Source organism: Phyllobates terribilis, unplaced genomic scaffold (genome assembly GCF_046119375.1).
Source record: "Phyllobates terribilis strain yellow unplaced genomic scaffold, ASM4611937v1 Scaffold_2__4_contigs__length_985480577, whole genome shotgun sequence".
Taxonomy (NCBI): domain Eukaryota; kingdom Metazoa; phylum Chordata; class Amphibia; order Anura; family Dendrobatidae; genus Phyllobates; species Phyllobates terribilis.
Window position 1 is genome coordinate 13,127,811 of NW_027362762.1, and position 22,575 is coordinate 13,150,385.

Consider the following 22,575-nt stretch of genomic DNA (forward strand, 5'->3'; position numbering starts at 1 on the left):
ACTATAACAGCTTTATACAGGATCCAACACTATAACAGCTTTATACAGGGGCCGACACTATAACAGCTTTATACAGGGGCCGACACTATAACAGCTTTATACAGGATCCTACACTATAACAGCTTTATACAAGAGCCGACGCTATAACGGCTTCATACAAGAGCCGACACTATAACAGCTTTATACAGGAGCCGACACTATAACAGCTTTATACAGGATCCGACACTATAACGGCTTTATACAAGAGCCGACACTATAACAGCTTTATACAAGAGCCGACGCTATAACAGCTTTATACAGGATCCGACACTATAACAGCTTTATACAAGAGCCGACACTATAACAGCTTTATACAAGAGCCGACACTATAACAGCTTTATACAGGAGCCGACACTATAACAGCTTTATACAAGAGCCGACACTATAACAGCTTTATACAAGAGCCGACGCTATAACAGCTTTATACAGGATCCGACACTATAACAGCTTTATACAGGGGCCGACACTATAACAGCTTTATACAGGGGCCGACACTATAACAGCTTTATACAGGGGCCGACACTATAACAGCTTTATACAGGGGCCGACACTATAACAGCTTTATACAGGGGCCGACACTATAACAGCTTTATACAGGAGCCGACACTATAACAGCTTTATACAGGATCCGACACTATAACGGCTTTATACAGGATCCGACACTATAACGGCTTTATACAGGGGCCGACACTATAACAGCTTTATACAGGGGCCGACACTATAACAGCTTTATACAGGGGCCGACACTATAACAGCTTTATACAGGGGCCGACACTATAACAGCTTTATACAGGGGCCGACACTATAACAGCTTTATACAGGGGCCGACACTATAACAGCTTTATACAAGGGCCGACACTATAACAGCTTTATACAGGGGCCGACACTATAACAGCTTTATACAGGGGCCGACACTATAACAGCTTTATACAGGAGCCGACACTATAACAGCTTTATACAGGAGCCGACACTATAACAGCTTTATACAGGGGGCCGACACTATAACAGCTTTATACAGGAGCCGACACTATAACGGCTTTATACAGGAGCCGACACTATAACAGCTTTATACAGGGGCCGACACTATAACAGCTGTATACAGGGGCCGACACTATAACAGCTTTATACAAGGGCCGACACTATAACAGCTTTATACAAGGGCCGACACTATAACAGCTTTATACAGGGGCCGACACTATAACAGCTTTATACAGGGGCCAACACTATAACAGCTTTATACAGGAGCCGACACTATAACAGCTTTATACAGGGGCCGACACTATAACAGCTTTATACAGGGGGCCGACACTATAACAGCTTTATACAGGGGCCGACACTATAACAGCTTTATACAGGGGCCGACACTATAACAGCTTTATACAGGAGCCGACACTATAACAGCTTTATACAGGGGCCGACACTATAACAGCTTTATACAGGGGGCCGACACTATAACAGCTTTATACAGGAGCCGACACTATAACGGCTTTATACAGGAGCCGACACTATAACGGCTTTATACAGGAGCCGACACTATAACAGCTTTATACAGGGGCCGACACTATAACAGCTTTATACAGGGGCCGACACTATAACAGCTTTATACAGGGGCCGACACTATAACAGCTTTATACAGGGGGCCGACACTATAACAGCTTTATACAGGAGCCGACACTATAACAGCTTTATACAGGGGCCGACACTATAACAGCTTTATACAGGGGGCCGACACTATAACAGCTTTATACAGGGGCCGACACTATAACGGCTTTATACAGGGGCCGACACTATAACGGCTTTATACAGGAGCCGACACTATAACAGCTTTATACAGGGGGCCGACACTATAACAGCTTTATACAGGGGCCGACACTATAACAGCTTTATACAGGAGCCGACACTATAACGGCTTTATACAGGGGCCGACACTATAACGGCTTTATACAGGAGCCGACACTATAACGGCTTTATACAGGAGCCGACACTATAACAGCTTTATACAGGGGCCGACACTATAACAGCTATATACATGGGGCCGACACTATAACAGCTTTATACAGGAGCCGACACTATAACAGCTATATACATGGGGCCGACACTATAACAGCTTTATACAGGGGCCGACACTATAACAGCTTTATACAGGGGCCGACACTATAACAGCTATATACAGGAGCCGACACTATAACGGCTTTATACAGGGGCCGACACTATAACGGCTTTATACAGGAGCCGACAGTATAACGGCTTTATACAGGGGCCGACACTATAACGGCTTTATACAGGGGCCGACACTATAACGGCTTTATACAGGGGCCGACACTATAACAGCTTTATACAGGAGCCGACACTATAACGGCTTTATACAGGGGCCGACACTATAACGGCTTTATACAGGGGCCGACACTATAACGGCTTTATACAGGAGCCGACACTATAACGGCTTTATACAGGGGCCGACACTATAACGGCTTTATACAGGAGCCGACACTATAACGGCTTTATACAGGAGCCGACACTATAACAGCTTTATACAGGGGCCGACACTATAACGGCTTTATACAGGGGCCGACACTATAACGGCTTTATACAGGAGCCGACACTATAACAGCTTTATACAGGGGCCGACACTATAACGGCTTTATACAGGGGCCGACACTATAACGGCTTTATACAGGAGCCGACACTATAACGGCTTTATACAGGGAGCCAACACTATAACAGCTTTATACAGGGGCCGACACTATAACAGCTTTATACAAGGGCCGACACTATAACAGCTTTATACAGGGGCCGACACTATAACAGCTTTATACAGGGGCCGACACTATAACTGCTTTATACAGGAGCCGACACTATAACAGCTTTATACAGGGGCCGACACTATAACAGCTTTATACAGGGAGCCAACACTATAACAGCTTTATACAGGGGCCGACACTATAACAGCTTTATACAAGGGCTGACACTATAACAGCTTTATACAGGGGCCGACACTATAACAGCTTTATACAGGGGCCGACACTATAACAGCTTTATACAGGGGCCGACACTATAACAGCTTTATACAAGGGCCGACACTATAACAGCTTTATACAGGGGCCGACACTATAACAGCTTTATACAGGGGCCGACACTATAACTGCTTTATACAGGAGCCGACACTATAACAGCTTTATACAGGGGCCGACACTATAACAGCTTTATACAGGGAGCCAACACTATAACAGCTTTATACAGGGGCCGACACTATAACAGCTTTATACAAGGGCCGACACTATAACAGCTTTATACAGGGGCCGACACTATAACAGCTTTATACAGGGGCCGACACTATAACAGCTTTATACAGGGGCCGACACTATAACAGCTTTATACAGGGGCCGGAGGATTTCCTTGATACACATTACATTGGGGGTTGCGGTTACATTAGACACAATGTTGCACTTATAGTTGTACATTAGTGCGGTAATAGTAATTACATAACTAGTATCATAATTCGGATGATTCGGGGGTCTAGGAGTTTTCGCCTTTTCTCGGGGTCAAGAAGGAATTTTTCCCCGTGATGTAAATTGGCTGAATGTGTCCGGGGGTCTTTGCTTTCTTCTGGATGAACAGATTTAGGCGCAGGGATTGTAGTAATACCATAACAGTAAGACAAAAATAAAAGTAATTAAAAAATGATAAACTGGTTTATTGGTAATTGTAATAACTAATAATACATTGTGAGGCCGAGTCCCAGTAACTAAGTGTAATGATGGTATGGGGGGAGGACAATTGGGGGAGGAAGGTTGAACTTGATGGACCGAGGTCTTTATTCAACCTACGTTACTATGTTACTGTGTGATGGACCGTAAATCAGTGGCAAAGTTAGGGGTCTCGTCCGCTACCATCTGCTCTATACAAGACTGGTTAAGTCTTTTTTTGGTAGGAATCAGGCAATAGATCTCTGCACAGCGCCCATTCCTTGTGCTTAGACTTTGCTGTACACTTCTTTCCTTGGCAAATAAATGACAAGAAAGAAAAAAAGCCACATCACCAAGAGAACTTTCAAGAAGATCACTTACCAGCGCGAGGCAATGAAATGGTACCGGAGTAAGAGGGGGACAAATCTCAGCCGAGAGACCATCTCAGGGAGACTGAAGACTCGTCCACTTCACTGGAGCTTCTCGGACTGGATCTTCTGCGGCCTGCAGAACTCCGTTTCTGACCGGTACAGCCGCCACTACTGCCACAGGGTCGATGCCGCTCCACCGGCTTCTGGGGCTTCCCATCCGGCAGCTGCTGCTCGGTGACATCCGTTATGCTGGAGGGGACAACGAGCACGGAAGCGGCGAACCTAAGCTCCTGCCACACTTAAATACTGGAGCAACGCTCCCCGCCAGTTCCAGGTCATCAGGCTCTTGTGCACTTCCGGTCACGCCCCTTCCGGCGCGTTTTAGCCCAAGCACGCCGAAATATTTGGTGAGCACCCGAGCATGCTCGCTGGCAAGGGTTAATGAAACATACTCGATCATCACTATTCACTGCATGTCCATAAGTATGTACACCACACACGTTGTTGGTCTGTTCTGGAATATAGTTTTGCCCCTTCATAGTCTCTCTGCGATCCCTGGCACAGTTGTTCTAGGCAGATTCCTCCTTTTCCATATTCTCCAGGTTAGTCATCGATTCTCCCTTCTTGAAGCCGTTCTCTTGTATCCCTCCCCTCACTGCGATTTTCAGTGATCTCTGCACCGTGGTCTGCAGGGATCTTCATTCTCATGTAGTGGCTGTTGACAGATCCAGTGTAGCATCGGCATCTCTGCCTCCTGCCGGGCAGAGACGCCGTTCCCCTCACCGCTGCGGTCTCGGTCCGGGGTCTTCCTGCTCTCCTCCTGCTGTTGCTGTGGTGCGCACCATGCACAGCTTCCCGGGCACTGTGCTTAGGGCGCGAGCGCGCTCCCTCCTCACTTCCCCTTTATAAGGCACCTCCTCCAAAATGGAGGTGCATGTGCAAGGTTGTTGTTTTGTGTGCTAACACGTTCTTCAGCCCTCAGGTCCCGCTGCCTGTCAGCCCTGCCTACCAGTCTGTCTATGAGCCGTGCCCGCCAGTCTACCTACCCGGAGCACCTGCCGTGCCCACCAGTCTGCCTACCTGGAGCACCTTCCAGTTACCTGCCGTGCCCGCCAGCCTGCTTACCTGGAGCACCTGCCAGTTACCGGCTGTGCCCGCCAACCAGCCTACCTGGAGCACCTGTTACCTGCCGTGCCTGCCTACCTGGAGCACCTGTCTGTTACCTGCCGTGCCCGCCAGCCTGCTTACCTGGCGCACCTGCCAGTTACCTGCCGTGCCCGCCAACCTGCTTACCTGGAGCACCTGTCTGTTGACTGCTGTGCCCGCCTGCTTACCTGGAGCACCTGCCAGTTATCTGCCGTGCCCGTCAGTCTGCCTACCTGCAGCACCTACCAGTTACCTGCCATGTCCGCCAGCCTGCTTACCTGGAGCACCTGCCAGTTACCGGCCGTGCCCGCCAACCTGCCTACCTGGAGCACCTGTCTGTTACCTGCTGTGCCCGCCAGCCTGCTTACCTGGAGCACCTGCCAGTTACCTGCTGAGCCCACCAGCCTGCTTACCCGGAGCACCTGCCAGTTATCTGCCATGTCCGCCAGCCTGCTTACCTGGAGCACCTGCCAGTTACCTGCTGTGCCCGCCAGCCTGCTTACCTGGAGCACCTGCCAGTTACCTGCTGTGCCCGCCAGCCTGCTTACCTGGAGCACCTGCCAGTTACCGGCCGTGCCCGCCAGCCTGCCTACCTGGAGCACCTGCCAGTTGCCTGCCGTGCCCGCCAGTCTGCTTACCCGGAGCACCTGCCAGTTACCTGCCGTACCCGCCAGCTTGCCTACCCGGAGCACCTATCTGGCTATCAGTCATACCTGCCTGCTTATCTACCCGGTCCACCCATCAGCCTTCCAGCCGTGCTCATCCGCTGTACCGGTCAGCTCCTGTCATCTGACCCGTGGGAGTCACCTGCTCTCATACAATGTCGGTCCCAGAGTGGCACCTGGTTCACGTGCCCGGTCCCTCCCTGGTTCACGGAGTCGACTAAGCCGCCGTGTGACCTGGGTCGGTCCGAGTAGGCACTTAGTCACACCCCTCTGGTTCCTCCTTGCACCGCAGCACAGAGGTTCCACCACCCGGACCCGTAACATACCAGTATGTTTATCCTGCAATGACTGCACCATTTTGGATTGTCCGACTGTCTCCACGTTACTGGTTTTGCTCTTTTGGGTTTGTGGTCATAAGGGGGTTAATACTGCTGAGTTTCGCCTTCTCTGCCTCATTGAATAAAGATCAATTTACAGAGATCTCCCTCTTGCACAGTAGGCCGCGCGCTTGATGGTTACAGTCTTCTTCTACAGGATCTACGAACGAACTCTGGTCCTTTGTTGCAGCCGCTTGACCTCTGTGGCCGGCGTCTCATCAGTGCCTCTGCTGCTCCCCAAGGCCTCGTGGTCAGAACTGGGTGCAGCGAGGCGTTTTGCTCCTATGGTCGCGGGGTGTGAATATTGGGCACAGGCGCTGCAGCTACAGCAGATACAAGAAGTCTGATAAACTTCAGGTTTTTATCATGTAAAAAATCCTATAAAGAAGAATCATTCCAGAACTTTTTCCCCCTTTATTGTTGCCCATAATCTGTACAAATCCCCTGAGAAACAAACTGAAATCATCCTGAGGGGAAAATATAAATAACAAAACTACAATAATGTGGTTGCATAAGTGTGCACACCCTCTTATAATTGTGGATGCGATTGTGATCACATTCCCCTCATGTTACATAGTTGTCGGCGCTCGGCCGTCGTCATTTACTGCGATTCTGATTAACCCCAGAGAACGTGTCGCTGCTCTAGGATTCTTCTGACATTTTCTGGTCTGTAAACAGCTGACAACACAGCAAAGGATCTCATTGTGGAAAGGTGTCAGTCAGGAGGAGGTACAAAAACATTTCCCAGACATTAAATCTAACATGGACACCGCGAGGACGACATCAAGAAGGGGCAGAAATACGGCAGCAGAGCGACATTACCGAGAACCGGACGTCACTCAGAAACTGATGAGAAGAAGAGAATCGGCCCTGGAGGCCACAAGAGGCGGCAACAACATTAGAGGAGCTGCAGGGAATCCTGGCCAGTCCTGGCTGTGCGCTGCATGGACCACAATCTCCCGTATTCATCATGTGTTCGGCCCATGGGCTCGGGGAGAAGATGGAGGTTCTGGAGCGGCCGAGCCCAAGGGGCAATGTGTGGTGACCTGAGGAGGGCGCTGTACACAGGAGATGCCCCCGCAGTCTGACAGATGAGGAGCCGCCACATATCGCCAATTGTAGATGTGCCGAGACCCCCGACCCAAAAACACTGAATGTCACAAATACACAGGGGACGGCAACAAAGGATCAGGGCACGTCCCCGGCACCACGGCGACCCCAGAGCAAATAATAGAGAAACCACAGAAACGCCCTCACACTCCCAGACCGCAGCCATGCTATACTGACACGTCAGTGACGTCATACGGCAAAGCCACAACTGTCCGTGACGTCACGGCACTGCCCATTGTCGACCTCCCCCTGGCGGCAGAGCGAAGAACTGGCGTCTACGAACTGACCAATAGCAGCAGAACGCGCGTGACGTCACGGGGAGCCCGGCAGAGCAGCGACACCTGGTGGACACGGCGAGCAGGACAGAGCGCGGAGCGGCGGGATGAGGGGAGAGGTGAGTGCGGGCGGCGGACCCGAGACTTGTTCTTCTGTCCTCTACACCCACCGGTGCCAGATGGTACACTCCACCCCCCGCAGGGACATACATGGTCCAGTCCCGGGCTCTTCCGGCCGCAAGGCATTACTGGGAAAGAAGAGCAGCCCCTCCCCCAACACCCCAACTTCATCACATCATAGCCCGAGTACAATACAAAGTCTGTGCCACACTCCGACCACCGGAGAGGGACAGAGACCCCCAAATACTGACACAGAGCCCCCCGGAGAGGGACAGAGACCCCCAAATACTGACAGAGACCCCCGGAGAGGGACAGAGATCCCCAAATACTGACACAGAGCCCCCCGGAGAGGGACAGCGACCCCAGGAGAGGGACAGAGACCCCAAATACTGACAGAGACCCCGGGAGAGGGACAGAGACCCCCAAATACTGACACAGAGCCCCCTGGAGAGGGACAGAGACCCCCAAATACTGACAGAGAGCCTCGGAGAGGGACAGAGACCACGGGAGAGGGAGAGAGACCCACAAATACTGACACAGAGCCCCCCGGAGAGGGACAGCGACCCCGGGACAGGGACAGAGACCCCCAAATACTGATAGAGAGACCCAGAGAGGGACAGAGAGCCCCGGAGAGGGAGAGAGACCCCCAAATACTGACAGAGAGCCCCGGAGAGGGACAGAGACCCCCAAATACTGACAGAGAGCCCCGGAGAGGGGCAGAGACCCCCAAATACTGACAGAGAGACCCCCGGAGAGGGACAGAGACCCCCAAATACTGACAGAGAGACCCCCGGAGAGGGACAGAGACCCCCAAATACTGACAGAGAGCCCCGGAGAGGGACAGAGACCCACAAATACTAGAGAAACCCAGGGAGGGACAGAGACCCCCAAATACTGACGAGACCCCCGGAGATGGACGGAGACCCCGGGAGAGGGACAGAGACCACCAAATACTGACAGAGACCCCCGGAGAGAGACAGAGACCCTGGGAGAGGGACAGAGACTCCCAAATACCGACAGAGACCCCCAGGGAGGGACCGAGACCCCCTAATACTGACAGAGACACCCAAATACTGACAGAGACCCTCCCCCGGAGAGGGACAGAGACCCCCAAATACTGACAGAGAAAACCCGGGAGAGGGACAGAGACCCCCAAATACTGACTGAGACCCCCGGAGAGGGACAGAGACCCCCAAATACTGACAGAGACCCCCAGGGAGGGACCGAGACCCCCAAATACTGACAGAGACCCCCAAATACTGACAGAGAGCCCCCGAAGAGGGACAGAGACTTCCTGAGAGTGACCAAGACACCCGGAAAGAGACAGAGACCCCCAAATACTAAGAGACCCCCGGAGAGTAACAGAGACCCCTGGATAGGGACAGAGAACCCCAAATACTGACAGAGACCCCCGGAGAGGGACAGAGACCCCCCCCGGAGAGGGACAGAGACCCCCCCCCCCGGAGAGGGACAGAGACTCCCCCCCCCGGAGAGGGACAGAGACCCCCCCCGGAGAGGGACAGAGACCCCCCCCCCCGGAGAGGGACAGAGACCCCCCCCCCCCGGAGAGGGACAGAGACCCCCCCCCCCGGAGAGGGACAGAGACCCCCCCCCCAGGAGAGGGACAGAGACCCCCCCCCCAGGAGAGGGACAGAGACCCCCCCCGGAGAGGGACAGAGACCCCCCCAGGAGAGGGACAGAGACCCCCCCCCCAGGAGAGGGACAGAGACCCCCCCCCAGGAGAGGGACAGAGACCCCCCCCCAGGAGAGGGACAGAGACCCCCCCCCAGGAGAGGGACAGAGACCCCCCCCCAGGAGAGGGACAGAGACCCCCCCCAGGAGAGGGACAGAGACACCCAGGGAGGGACAGAGACCCCCCCGGAGAGGGACAGAGCCCCCAAATACTGACAGAGAACCCCAAATACTGACAGAGAGACCCCCTGAGAGTGACCAAGACCCCCGGAGAGAGACCCCCAAATACTAACAGAGACCCCCGGAGAGGGACATAGACTCCCAGAGAGTGACAGAGACCCCCATATACTGACAGAGAACCCCAAATACTGACAGAAACCCCCGGAGAGAGACAGAGACCCCCCAGAGAGAGACAGAGACCCCCAAATACTGACAGACTCCCAGAGAGTGACATAGACCCCCATATACTGACAGAGACCCCCGGAGAGTAACAGACCCCTGGAGAGAGACAGAGACCCCCAGGGAGGGACAGAGCCCCCCAAATACTGTCAGAGACCCCCAAAGAGGGACAGAGACCCCCTGAGAGGGACAGAGACCCACTGAGAGTGACCAAGACCCCCAGAGAGTGACAGAGACTCCCAGAGAGTGACAGAGACCCCCAAATACTGACAGACTCCCAGAGAGTGACAGAGACCCCCATATACTGACAGAGACCCCCGGAGAGTAACAGACCCCTGGAGAGAGACAGAGACCCCCAGGGAGGGACAGAGCCCCCCAAATACTGTCAGAGACCCCCAAAGAGGGACAGAGACCCCCTGAGAGGGACAGAGACCCCCTGAGAGTGACCAAGACCCCCAGAGAGTGACAGAGACTCCCAGAGAGTGACAGAGACCCCCGGAGAGTAACAGAGACTCCTGGATAGGGACAGAGAACCCCAAATGCTAACAGAGACCCCCAAATGCTCACAGAGACCCCCTGAGAGGGACAGAGACCCCCAAATGCTGACAGACCCCCTGAGAGAGACAGAGACCCCCAAATGCTGACACAGAGACCCCCAGAGAGGGACAGAGACCCCCGGAGAAGGACAGAGACCCCCGGAGAGTAACAGAGACCCCCGGAGAGTGACAGACCCCCGGATAGGGACAGAGAACCCCAAATACTGACAGAAACCCCCGTAGAGAGGCAGAGACCCCCGTAAAGAGGCAGAGACCCCCAGAGAGGGACCGAGACCCCCAAATACTGACAGAGAGCCCCCGAAGAGGGACAGAGACCTCCTGAGAGTGACCAAGACCGCCGGGAAGAGACAGAGACCCCCAAATACTAAGAGACCCCCGGAGAGTAACAGAGACTCCTGGATAGGGACAGAGAACCCCAAATACTGACAGAGACCCCCGGAGAGGGACTGAGACCCCCCCGGAGAGGGACTGAGACCCCCCCGGAGAGGGACTGAGACCCCCCCGGAGAGGGACAGAGACACCGGGAGAGGGACAGAGACACCGGGAGAGGGACAGAGACCCCCAAATACTGACAGAGACCCCCGGAGAGCGACTGAGACCCCCCAAATACTGACCGAGAGACCCCCTGAGAGTGACTAAGACCCCCGGAGAGAGACCCCCAAATACTAAGAGACCCCCGGAGAGGGACAGTGACTCCCACAGAGAGTGACAGAGACCCCCATATACTGACAGAGACCCCCGGAGAGTAACACAGACCCCTGAATAGGGACAGAGAACCCCAAATACTGACAGAAACCCCCGGAGAGAGAGAGACCCCCCAGAGAGAGACAGAGACCCCCAAATACTGACAGAGACTCCCAGAGAGTGACAGAGACCCCCATATACTGACAGAGACCCCCGGAGAGTAACAGACCCCTGGAGAGAGACAGAGACCCCCAGGGAGGGACAGAGACCCCCAGGGAGGGACAGAGACCCCCAAATACTGACAGAGACCCCCGGAGAGCGACCGAGACCCCCCAAATACTGACAGAGAGACCCCCAGAGAGGGACAGAGACCCCCTGAGAGTGACCAAGACCCCCAAATACTAACAGAGACCCCTGGAGAGTGACAGAGACTCCCAGAGAGTGACAGAGACCCCCGGAGAGTAACAGAGACCCCTGGATAGAGACAGAGAACCCCAAATGCTAACAGAGACCCCCAAATTCTGACAGAGACCCCCGGAGAGAGGCAGAGACCTGCGTAGAGGGACAGAGAGCCCCCACATACTGACAGAGACCCCCAAATGCTGACAGAGACCCCCAAATGCTGACAGAGACCCCCTGAGAGTGACAGAGACCCCCGGAGAGTGACAGAGACCCCCGGAGAGTGACAGACCCCCGGATAGGGACAGAGAACCCCAAATACTGACAGAAACCCCCGGAGAGAGACAGAGACCCCGGAGAGAGACAGCGACCCCCGGAGAGAGACAGCGACCCCCGTAGAGAGGCAGAGACTCCCGTAAAGAAGCAGAGACCCCTGGAGAGGGACAGAGACCCCCGGAGATAGAGAGAACCCTGTAGAGTGACCGAGACCCCCGGAGAGAGACAGAGAGCCCCCAAATACTGACCGAGATCCCCGGAGAGCGACCGAGACCCCCGGAGAGAGACAGAGAGCTCCAAATACTGACAGACCACCGGAGAGAGACCGAGACACCCAGAGAGAGATGGAGACTCCCAAATACTGACACCCCCGGAGAGTGGCAGAGACCCCCAGAGAGGGACGGAGAGCCACAGAGAGCTTCCAAATACTGACAGAAAGACCCCCGGAGAGGGATAGAGAACCCCAAATACTGACAGAGACCTCTGGATAGGGTCAGAGACCCCCTGGAGAGCGACAAAGACCCCTGGAAAGCGACAGGCACGATAGAGACCCCGGGAGAGTGATAAAGACCCCCGGAGAGTCATAGAGACCCCCCCCCTGGAGAGTGACATACTGCCGGAGAGTCATAGAGACCCCCTGAGAGCGACAGAGACCCTGAGAGTCCCCTGGAGAGGGACAGTGACCCCCTGAGAGGGACGAAGACCCCTGGAAAGCGACAGGCGCGATAGAGACCCCCTGAAAGTGACAAAGACTCCCTGAAAATAACAAAGACCCCCTGAGAGACACCCGGAGAGTCATAGAGACCCCCCGGAGAGTGACATGCATACTGCTGGAGATTCATAGAAACCCCTGAGAGACCCCAGGAGAGTGACAGAGCAACAGACCCCCGGAGAGTGACATTTGCTTTCGACTAGAGACCCCCCCCACCCGGAGAGTGACACAGACCCCCCCCCCCCTGAGAGTCACGGAGACCCCCCGGAGAGTGAAGAGAGACCACCAGATACTGACAGCGACCCCTGTAGAGTGGGAGCGATCCCTGTAGAGTGACAAGAGACTCCCAGATACTGATAGAGGTCTCTGGATAGTGACAGAAACCCCCAGACAGTAACAAAGACAGCCAGAGAGTGACAGAGACCCCAGATAGTGACAGGGACTCCCAGAGAATGATAAAGATCCTCCCATACTGACAGAGACCCCCAGATAGAGACAGAGACCCACAGATACTGAAAGACCCCCTGATAGTGATAAAGACTCTCGGAGAGTGACAGACAGGGACAGGGACTCCCAGATAGTAATAGAGACCCCCGGAGAGTTGTAAAGACCCCCAGATAGTAACAGAAACCCTATGAATAGTGGCAGAGACCCCCTGATCATGGCAGAGACCCCCCGGAGAGTGACAGAGACCCCCAGGGTGTCGTCACTGAACCCCCCGCTGTTATCTTTGTGTTGAACAGCTCTCTGCTGCCCCCTATCGTCTTGACAATTATGCGATTGACTGATGACCAACGGAGGAGGCCGCAGGCTGTTTGCACTAATAGGCCGGTTATCGAGAAACTTAACAGTGAGTGTATGGAATATACACCTCCGATTCCAACGCATGGAATATATGTATATACCCTCGATACGGTCACTGCGAATTCTACAATAGCCCAAGACTACTCGCTACCACCACCAGTCGTGTTTTATACTGGCTGACTGGAGGCCTGGTGTGACAACACAGCTTTTCTTCTTAATTATGCCAGACATATTTCTGATGGCCTAGAGCAATATACCTTTATTTTTATGTTGACTTTTTTAACCTGTGTCCTTCTTTGGTTTCTCAACACCGACTATTGATCGGATGAACCTGAACGCTGATCACTTGAGTTGATATGGGTGATTGATGAATGGCTGCTATCCACATCTTCTATCAGCTCTTACCATGTATCGTCTGCCATACAGGGACTCTGGACAATGGATGTTTGTTAGATATGTTCACTACCATTGTAGGGTCTTTGCCAGTCAATCTTGGGGGGGGGGGGGGGTGAGCTTTGGATACTCGAGCCCTGTGGAATAATATCCCTAATCCTTGACCTGTGAATGTGTGCTTGAAAGAACAATTGTGAACGATTTAAGGGACACTGTAGCAGAGAGACTTGACAAAGACACAGCCAAGACAGACTATTGAGGACAGAAACGAGAACATATGGCTCCATCAAGAGGAATACAGATCTGCTCCAGTGAATATCACTGAACTCTTAGAGACGTCATGAAAAAATCCAGGTTGGGACACTCAGGTCACCTGGCCACATATCTCACTGTTGTATCCCAGGCGGGCCAGCGGACTTGTGAGGACTGTGTAATGTTGTACCATCTTGGGTATTTGCTGGGACTGTTCTGTGTGTTTATTGTCCTATTTTGTGGTTCAATAACGTTCAAAGGGCTCCACAACCAGGGAGGCATGTAGACAGACCCAGCAGACCATAGGTGAGGCATACAGCAGGCTTCGGACGCTACCAATTCTAACCCCACCAGCCCAGCCTTGGGAGGAGGACCGGAGGGAAAATACAGCCGCAATAATAAACAGAGACTACAGGAGCTATGCCTGCTTCGACAGATCGAATACCGGGCCACCGACACTCGGTCGGATTTGATACAGGAATTGGTCCGTTGGGATGCCCAGAATGTCGTGGAGGACAATGGAAACTCCACTGAGGTGGACCCAGGGGGATTAAACGGTTTGCCAAATCCAGGATCCGGTGGTAATCTGGAATCAAATACGCAGACCGAGTTCCAGTACCCCTACCGCCAGCTCGGACCCTACTTCAATGATGGCCCACAACCAAGGCAGTCTTCTTCGCTACAGTGACGTGCCAGTGTTTAATGAGTTCAACACAGAGGTTGATTGACATCTACAAGATTTTGAGAACCTGATGGTGATGCACCAGGTACCCACAGCTGACTGGGCTAAATACCTGTGGACTAGTTTGACTGTCCGGGCACGGGATGCTGTCCGGTCGCTTGGGCCTCAGGACTGCCTGGACTATTGGACTGTTAAGGTTACCCTGTTGGCACTTTTTACTGTTACCCCCGAGAGATATTGCACCAAGTTCCAGACTTTGTCTCGCCAGGGGGCCTCCTATGTAGAGTTTGGCAGCCAACTCCGATGACACTGCAACCGTTGGCTCAATGGTCGCGCTGCCCACTCAGCTGATGCCCTCCGAGACGTGATCATTCTGGAGCAACTTATGGAGAAAATGGCCCCAGAAATACGAGAATGGGTAGCCGACCGGAAGCCTGAAACCACAGAGCAAGCAGCCCGATTGGCCGACGAATTCACAGCCAATGATCCCCACTGGAGACCCTATATGCCCACCGATCCCAGGAAACCCCTTATCAAGGATTCAAGCAGCCACCAGCAATTCGAGTAGGACTATCCCGCTACCCAGCAGAACCCCAACCAGGACAAAGGTTTACAAACAGGACTCGTGATTTGCTCAACTCACAGAGCTGTTTTAAGTGTGGGCACCTGGGACACATGGCCAAAGATTGTCTACAGGGCCGGGACCCCATGCATGGAGCAAGTCTGCTGGCCCATCCGATTAACGTCTGCCAAGACGAGCCATCGGGGTCTGAGGGACCCTACGCTCAGGATACACCAGCAGAGGAGGAAGTGATATACCCTGTTCACACTATATGGCAGGTTCACCACCGTACCCCAGCCAACCTTCATAACCACATCCAGCCGGTCAGGGTCAGTGATATTAAGGCACAGGGACCTCAGAAAATTGAGCCTTCCATCACTCTAGCCAGTTCAGATATTGCACCCCCAGAACACCATTTACCAGGCCGCCAAGTGACTATCTCCCGGGCTTGGGGTCAGCACCCAGGGATTGTGGGCAATTTACCGGCCAATGTACGGAAAAAACAGCTGGTGGAGTTCCATCGGATCCGTACTATCGAGCTGAAGAATCGTGGGGGAGGTGGTGCCACACCGTTCGCCTTCATCAGCTTTAAGGATCCGCAGGGTGCGGAGGACGTAGTGTGTGGACGCAATGGATATGAGCTTGGTTCTCGTCGATTACGTGTGGAGTTTCCCAGGTCAAGCCAGAGACCATAGGGAGAATATGGAGGAGTCCCCAGGAGGAGCGGACTCCCTCCCCGGCGAACTGAATACAGAGTCCTCGTCTCCTAAGCTTCCACCATCGGGAAGTTGGCAGGATCGAAAAGATCATATGAGAGAAGCTGGAAGTGTCTGCTTTGCTGATGTACACAAGGATGGAATGAGGATTGTGGAGTTTATCCGCGTGGAAGATATGGAATATGCTTTGAGGAAACTGGATGATACAAAGTTTCGTTCTCATGAAGGTGAGACCTCTTACATTCCTGTCTGTGCTTAAAGACATACCCAATAAGGGTGATAGGAAACATATCATCTCTGGCTAATTAAGAAGGGGGAGGTATATGACAACCCAGCTTTTCTTCTTAATTATGCCAGACATACTTTCTGATGGCCAAGAGCAATATACCTTTATTTTTATGTTGACTTTTTTAACCTGTGTTCTTCTTTAGTTTCTCAACACCGACTATTGATCGTATGAACCTGAACGCTGATCACTTGAGGTGATATTGGTGATGGATGAATGGCTGCTATCCACATCATATATCAGCTCTTACAATGTATCGTCTGCCATACAGGGACTCTGAACAATGAATGTTTGTTAGATATGTTCACTACCATTGTAGGGTCTTTGCCAGTCAATCTTGGGGGGGGGGGGGGGTGAGCTGTGGATACTCGAGCCCTGCGGAATAATACCATCCCTAATCCTTGACCTGTGAATGTGTGCTTGAAAGAACAATTGTGAACTCTTTAAGGGACAAGACCTCTGTAGCAGAGAGACTTGACAAAGACAGACTATTGAGGACAGAAACGAGAACATATGGCTCCATCCAGAGGAATTCAGATCTGCTCCAGTGAACATCACTGAACTCTTAGAGACATCATGAAGAAATCCAGGTTGGGACACTCAGGTCACCCGGCCACATATCTCACTGTTGTATCCCAGGCGGGCCAGCGGAAGGGTGAGGACTGTGTGATGTTGCACCATCTTGGGTATTTGCTGGGACTGTTCTGTGTTTATTGTCCGCTTTGTGGTTCAGTAAAGTATTGCCACGCTGTTTTACCCTCACCCTGTGTTGTGAGAGTGGTAGTACGCCCACGGAAGACCCCGGGTCTTCACACCTGGATTCTTGTTAGCGTATGGCTTCGAGACGCAGTTTTACGGAACAGAACTATTAAATTTTATATTTAATCCAAAGGGAGGCAGCGTTTATGAAAAAATATACAAAAGATGTTACAAAGGGGACAAAACCCTACAGAATAGACAGTTACATAAAATAAAACACATGAAACTGACTATGCTGACCACAGAGACGAGTCAACGTAGTGGATGGAAGCAATCGGTTGGAAACGTCTGGTTAACGAGATCAAGCCTACACTGACATGCATCTTCCTCAGCATTGAACACAGATCATAATTTGCCTTTATCTTTTCTGAGCACCTGAGTTACCCCCACACGCCCTCACGTGGGGCGGGTTGTGAGCCGTCCTCCGCTTTTCAGGATTTTATGAAAATCCCGATTTATGCGATAACTCCTTTAGGGTTTGGTACTCACTTGGCTGCGGTTGAGGTCGGCACAGAAGCGTTTTCAGTGAAATCCAGGCTTTTTTTTTATTAAACAGCATAAACCGCCCAGGAAGCAAAACAATAAAACAGCCTTATCCAGCACAAAGTGGAACCAGTAAGTAAAATGTCCATGCAACATTGCGGGTTCGCTTGCTCGGGTTAGTGTCCAGTCCTCAGGTCCTAACAAACCAACACTCTGGAGATCCACACATCTCCAGACACAGACTTTATTTACACAAAACCACTCCCCAGGGTAGGGATATGTGAGCAGTCATTACCACCCATCTCTTATGACTGCACGTAAAAACCGGCCCTGATACACCCTATTAACCCTCTCAGCACTACACGTTCTGGAGCATGCTATCCTGGTTTTACATCACCGATGTTACCAACTTCGGTGACACAGATCTCCCCTCAAGGACCTGACCGGCGGCCATCTTACATACCCCCCCTCTGCCCAAAGCCGGGGGGCTTGGCACCTTCCGCTAACAAACAGTGGACCCTCGATAATGCGTCAACATTGCCATGCAGTTTCCCAAACCTATGCTCTAGATGGAAGCTGAAATCCTGACACGCTGCGAACCACCTGGTCACTTGGGCATTGTTCCCCTTCTTCTAGCTTATCCACCTTAGAGGGGCATGGTCTGACACCAGCCTGAACTTCCTGACTAAGAGGTAGTATCTTAGGGTGTCCAATGCCCACTTGATGGCCAAACATTCCTTTTCCACTATGGAGTAATTTCTTTCACAATATGTCAGCTTCTGGCTTAAATACATTATGGAGCTCTCTTCCCCGTTCATCTCTTGTGATAGGACAGCATCCAGCCCGACTTCTGACTCGTCCATCTGGACCACAAACTCCTTCGAGAAATCCGGTGCCACCAACACCGGCTGTTTACACGGGGCTTCCTTGAGTTCCTGGAAGGCCGTTTCAGCTTCTGGAGACCACTTGGCCATAGCTGATTTTGTCCCTTTAAGGAGGTCTATCAAAGGGGTGACTATCAAGGCGAAGTTAGGGATGAACCGGTGGTAGTAGACCACGATGCCCAGAAACTCTCTGACCTGCTTTTTTGAGAGAGTTTGAGGCCAACCCCGGATCGTGGCTATTTTATTTATTTGGGGCTTAATCATGCCTCTACCTACGACATAGCCCAAATATCTGGCCTCCTTCATGCCCATGGCATATTTCTTCGGGTTGATGGAAAACCCTGCCTTCCGTAAAGCATCGAATATCGCCTGGACTTTGCTCAGATGGCTTTCCCAATCCTGGCTATAGATCACGATATCATCCGGGTAGGCTGCTGCATACTTCCTGTGGGGAGCTAGGATCCGGTCCATGGCTCTCTGGAAGGTAGCTGGTGCTCCTTGCAACCCAAATGGCACCCTGGTGTATTGGAAGCACCCAACTGGCATTGAAAAGGCCGTCTTCTTCTTGGCCTCTTGTCACATAAGAATCTGCCAATACCCTTTTGTGAGGTCAACGGTGGTTATGTACCTGTCCGGCCCTAGCCTTTCAATTAGTTTATCTACCCTGGGCATTGGGTACGAATCGAACTTAGAGATCTCATTCAGTTTCCTGTATTTATTGCAGAAGCGCCACTCTCCATCTGGTTTCGGCACTAAGACTATGGGACTGGACCAGCCACTCTTGGATTCTTCAATGACCCCCAGATTCAGCATGCACTTCACCTCTCGGCGGGCTTTGGGAATCCGATATGGCTTCATGTTCACTCGGACATGAGGCTCCGTAAGCACCTCATGCTCTATGACCTGAATACATCTGAGCCGCAGATGTATTATTTCCCTTACGTAGACAAAAGTGTCTAGTGTAAATGTATAACATTCCTCCTGACAGGACAATGTATTTCCTGTGAACAGAAGGCTTCTTCCACTTCTGTTTCTATGTGTAAAAACATGTCCCTGTTGTTGTCCAACCCTATGAAAAGACTTCTGTGAAGAATATTGTAAACATAATCCCATGTCAATCATTCTGCCCTGTTTGTGGCGGATTATACAGATCTACAGTGTACAGCTGTAGCTGTACACTTTTGCAGCAAGCAAAAGGGAGGGGGCTGAGGGACAGTGAGTGACAAAACCCCCACCCTCAGCTGTGGAGCTGCCACAAGAAGACCCCCTGTGGACTCCAGCCATGCGGCTCCCTTTGTGCCAGATACTATAATTCAATACAGAGTTATGGGAATACTACACTGCTCAAAAAAATAAAGAGAACAGTGAAATAACACATCGTATATCTGAATGAATGAAATATTCTCATTGAATACTTTGTTCTGTACAAAGCTGAATGTGCTGACAACAAAATCACACAAAAATCATCAATGGATATCACATTTATTAACCAATGGAGGCCTGGATTTGGAGTCACCCCCAAAATTAAAGTGGAAAAACACACTACAGGCTGATCCGACTTTGATGTAATGTCCTTAAAACAAGTCAAAATGAGTCTCGGTATTGTGTGTGGCCTCCACGTGCCTGTATGACCTCCCTACAACGCCTGGGCATGCTCCTGATGAGGCTGAGTGTTGTGTGTGGCCTCCACATGCCTGTATGAACTCCCTACAACGCCTGGACATGCTCCTGATGAGGCTGAGTATTGTGTGTGGCCTCCACGTGCCTGTATGACCTCCCTACAACGCCTGGGCATGCTCCTGATGAGGCTGAGTATTGTGTGTGGCCTCCACGTGCCTGTATGACCTCCCTACAACGCCTGGGCATGCTCCTGATGAGGCTGAGTGTTGTGTGTGGCCTCCACGTGCTTGTATGACCTCCCTACAATGCCTGGGCATGCTCCTGATGAGGCTGAGTATTGTGTGTGGCCTCCACGTGCCTGTATGACCTCCCTACAACGCCTGGGCATGCTCATGATGAGGTTCGGGTGGTCTCCTGTAGGATCTCCTCCCAGACCTGGACTAAAGCATCCGCCAACTCCTGGACAGTCTGTGGTGCAACGTGACGTTGGTGGATGGAGCGAGACATGATGTCCCAGATGTGCTCAATTGGATTCAGGTCTGGGGAACGGGTGGGCCAGTCCATAGCTTCAATACCTTCATCTTGCAGGAACTGCTGACACACTCCAGCCACATGAGGTCTGGCATTGTCCTGCATTAGGAGGAACCCAGGGCCAACCGCACCAGCATATGGTCTCACAAGGGGTCTGAGGATCTCATCTCGGTACCTAATGACAGTCAGGCTGCCTCTGGAGAGCACATGGAGGGCTGTGCGGCCCTCCAAAGAAATGCCACCCCACACCATTGCTGACCCACTGCCAAACCGGTCATGCTGAAGGATGTTGCAGGCAGCAGATCGCCCTCCACGGCGTCTCCAGACTCTGTCACGTCTGTCACATGTGCTCAGTGTGAACCTGCTTTCATCTGTGAAGAGCACAGGGCGCCAGTGGCGACTTTGCCAATACTAGTGTTCTGTGGCAAATGCCAAGTGTCCTGCACGGTGTTGAGCTGTGAGCACAACCCCCATCTGTGGGCGTCGGGCCCTTATACCACTCTGATGCAGTCGGTTTCTAACCATTTGTTCAGACACATGCACATTTGTGGCCTGCTGGAGGTCATTTTGCAGGGCTCTGGCAGTGATCCTCCTGTTCCTCCTTGCACAGAGGCGGAGGTAGCGGTCCTGCTGCTGGGTTGTTTCCTTCCTACGGCCCCCTCCACGTCTCCTGGTGTACTGGCTTGTCTCCTGGTAGCGCCTCCAGCCTCTGGACACTACGCTGACAGACACAGCAAACCTTCTTGCCACAGCTCCCATTGATGTTCCATCTTGGATGAGCTGCACTACCTGAGCAACTTCTGTGGGTTGTAGAGTCCATCTCATGCTACCACGAGTGTGAAAGCACAACCAACATTCAAAAGTGACCAAAACATCAGCCAGAAAGCATTGGTACTGAGATGTGGTCTGTCGTCCCCACCTGCAGAAGCACTCCTTTATTGAGGGTGTCTTGATAATTGCCAATAATTTCCATCTATTGTCTATTCCATTTGCAGCATGTGAAATTGATTGCCAATCAGTGTTGCTTCCTAAGTGGACAGTTTGATTTCACAGAAGTTTGATTTACTTGGAGTTATATTCTGCTGTTTAAGTGTATATATTCCAGTTATTCATAACCTAGATTTTTGAGATCCCAAGAGAATGGGGAATGTCACTCTGGCTTCCAGTCCCGTCTAGCGCGTAGGGTAGGGAGATACATGGCACAGCCTTTCGGAAACCTCTAGGGCCACTGTGTTTGGCCTCCACGCGTAGCAGGGGCCTGGCTGGATCCAATGACACCAGAACCGGCTCCCTAGGACTGTCTATTCAGGAAGTATAGCCCAGTTTAGTTTTTGGAGTTTTTAGCTGAGAGAGACCAGGGGTGGAGATTTAGGTTCAGCCAGGGAACAGGAGGGGGAGTGACCCAGAGGAGTTAAGAGCTCCAGCAGCCCTAGCTTTGGGTTTTTTTTTCCGGAGAGGTCGTGATGACACGTCATGTGGGAGAAGTCCTGCAACAAAGGGTACCACAAGCCTCCCATGTGGCAGCAAGCCATGCCTTCCATCTGACTGGTAACTGACTCTTAATATCTGCGTATATCTTTTGTACCACTACTATTGTGTTTGCATGTATTACCCTTATGTATATAATGTAATGTCTAGTGTGCCCTTAAGGAGATTAAATATATAATTTAACCTTGGGCTGCTCTTTTATCTTGATCCACGAACTGTCACGTTCGTTGTTCGGTCCCACGAACACACTACCGGGCTGGTTTCTGGCCCAATATAATCCCCTGGTCCTAGCGGGAATTATATCTAATAGAAACTGGTGCCAGCTCTACCAGGCCAACAAGGTTCTTCTTCACTGGGGCTAGTGAAGGGGCCTCTCAGCCTGTCAGGGGTGTGAGCGAGTATGGTGCCACATCTGTGATTGAGTGGGCCACCTCTTCTCACTCCCGGTGTCTTCCTGTACCCGGTTGGACAGCGGGTGTCTGTGTAGAACTGTACCAATCTGACCTTACACGTCCCCGAGGAATGTCATGTTGGTGCAAAGGGCAGATTCGTATCACGTGATCCATCTGACGTAATTGTGACGTCAGGCGGGTTGCGAGGTGTGGAT

General features: G+C 52.0%; 1 protein-coding gene and 1 pseudogene across 1 annotated transcript in view; both read left to right on the plus strand.

The window, feature by feature from the left end:
* Positions 1-7,678: 7,678 nt before the first annotated feature.
* LOC141188883 (uncharacterized) overlaps positions 7,679-22,575 on the plus strand; it is a 43,636-nt gene continuing 28,739 nt past the window's right edge. The window contains exon 1 of the mRNA XM_073661094.1: positions 7,679-7,788. Coding sequence (XP_073517195.1) covers positions 7,777-7,788 — 12 coding nt within the window. The 5' untranslated portion in view covers positions 7,679-7,776. The remainder of the gene's footprint in view (positions 7,789-22,575) is intronic.
* On the plus strand, positions 15,315-16,191 carry LOC141238875 (serine/arginine-rich splicing factor 9 pseudogene; annotated as a pseudogene).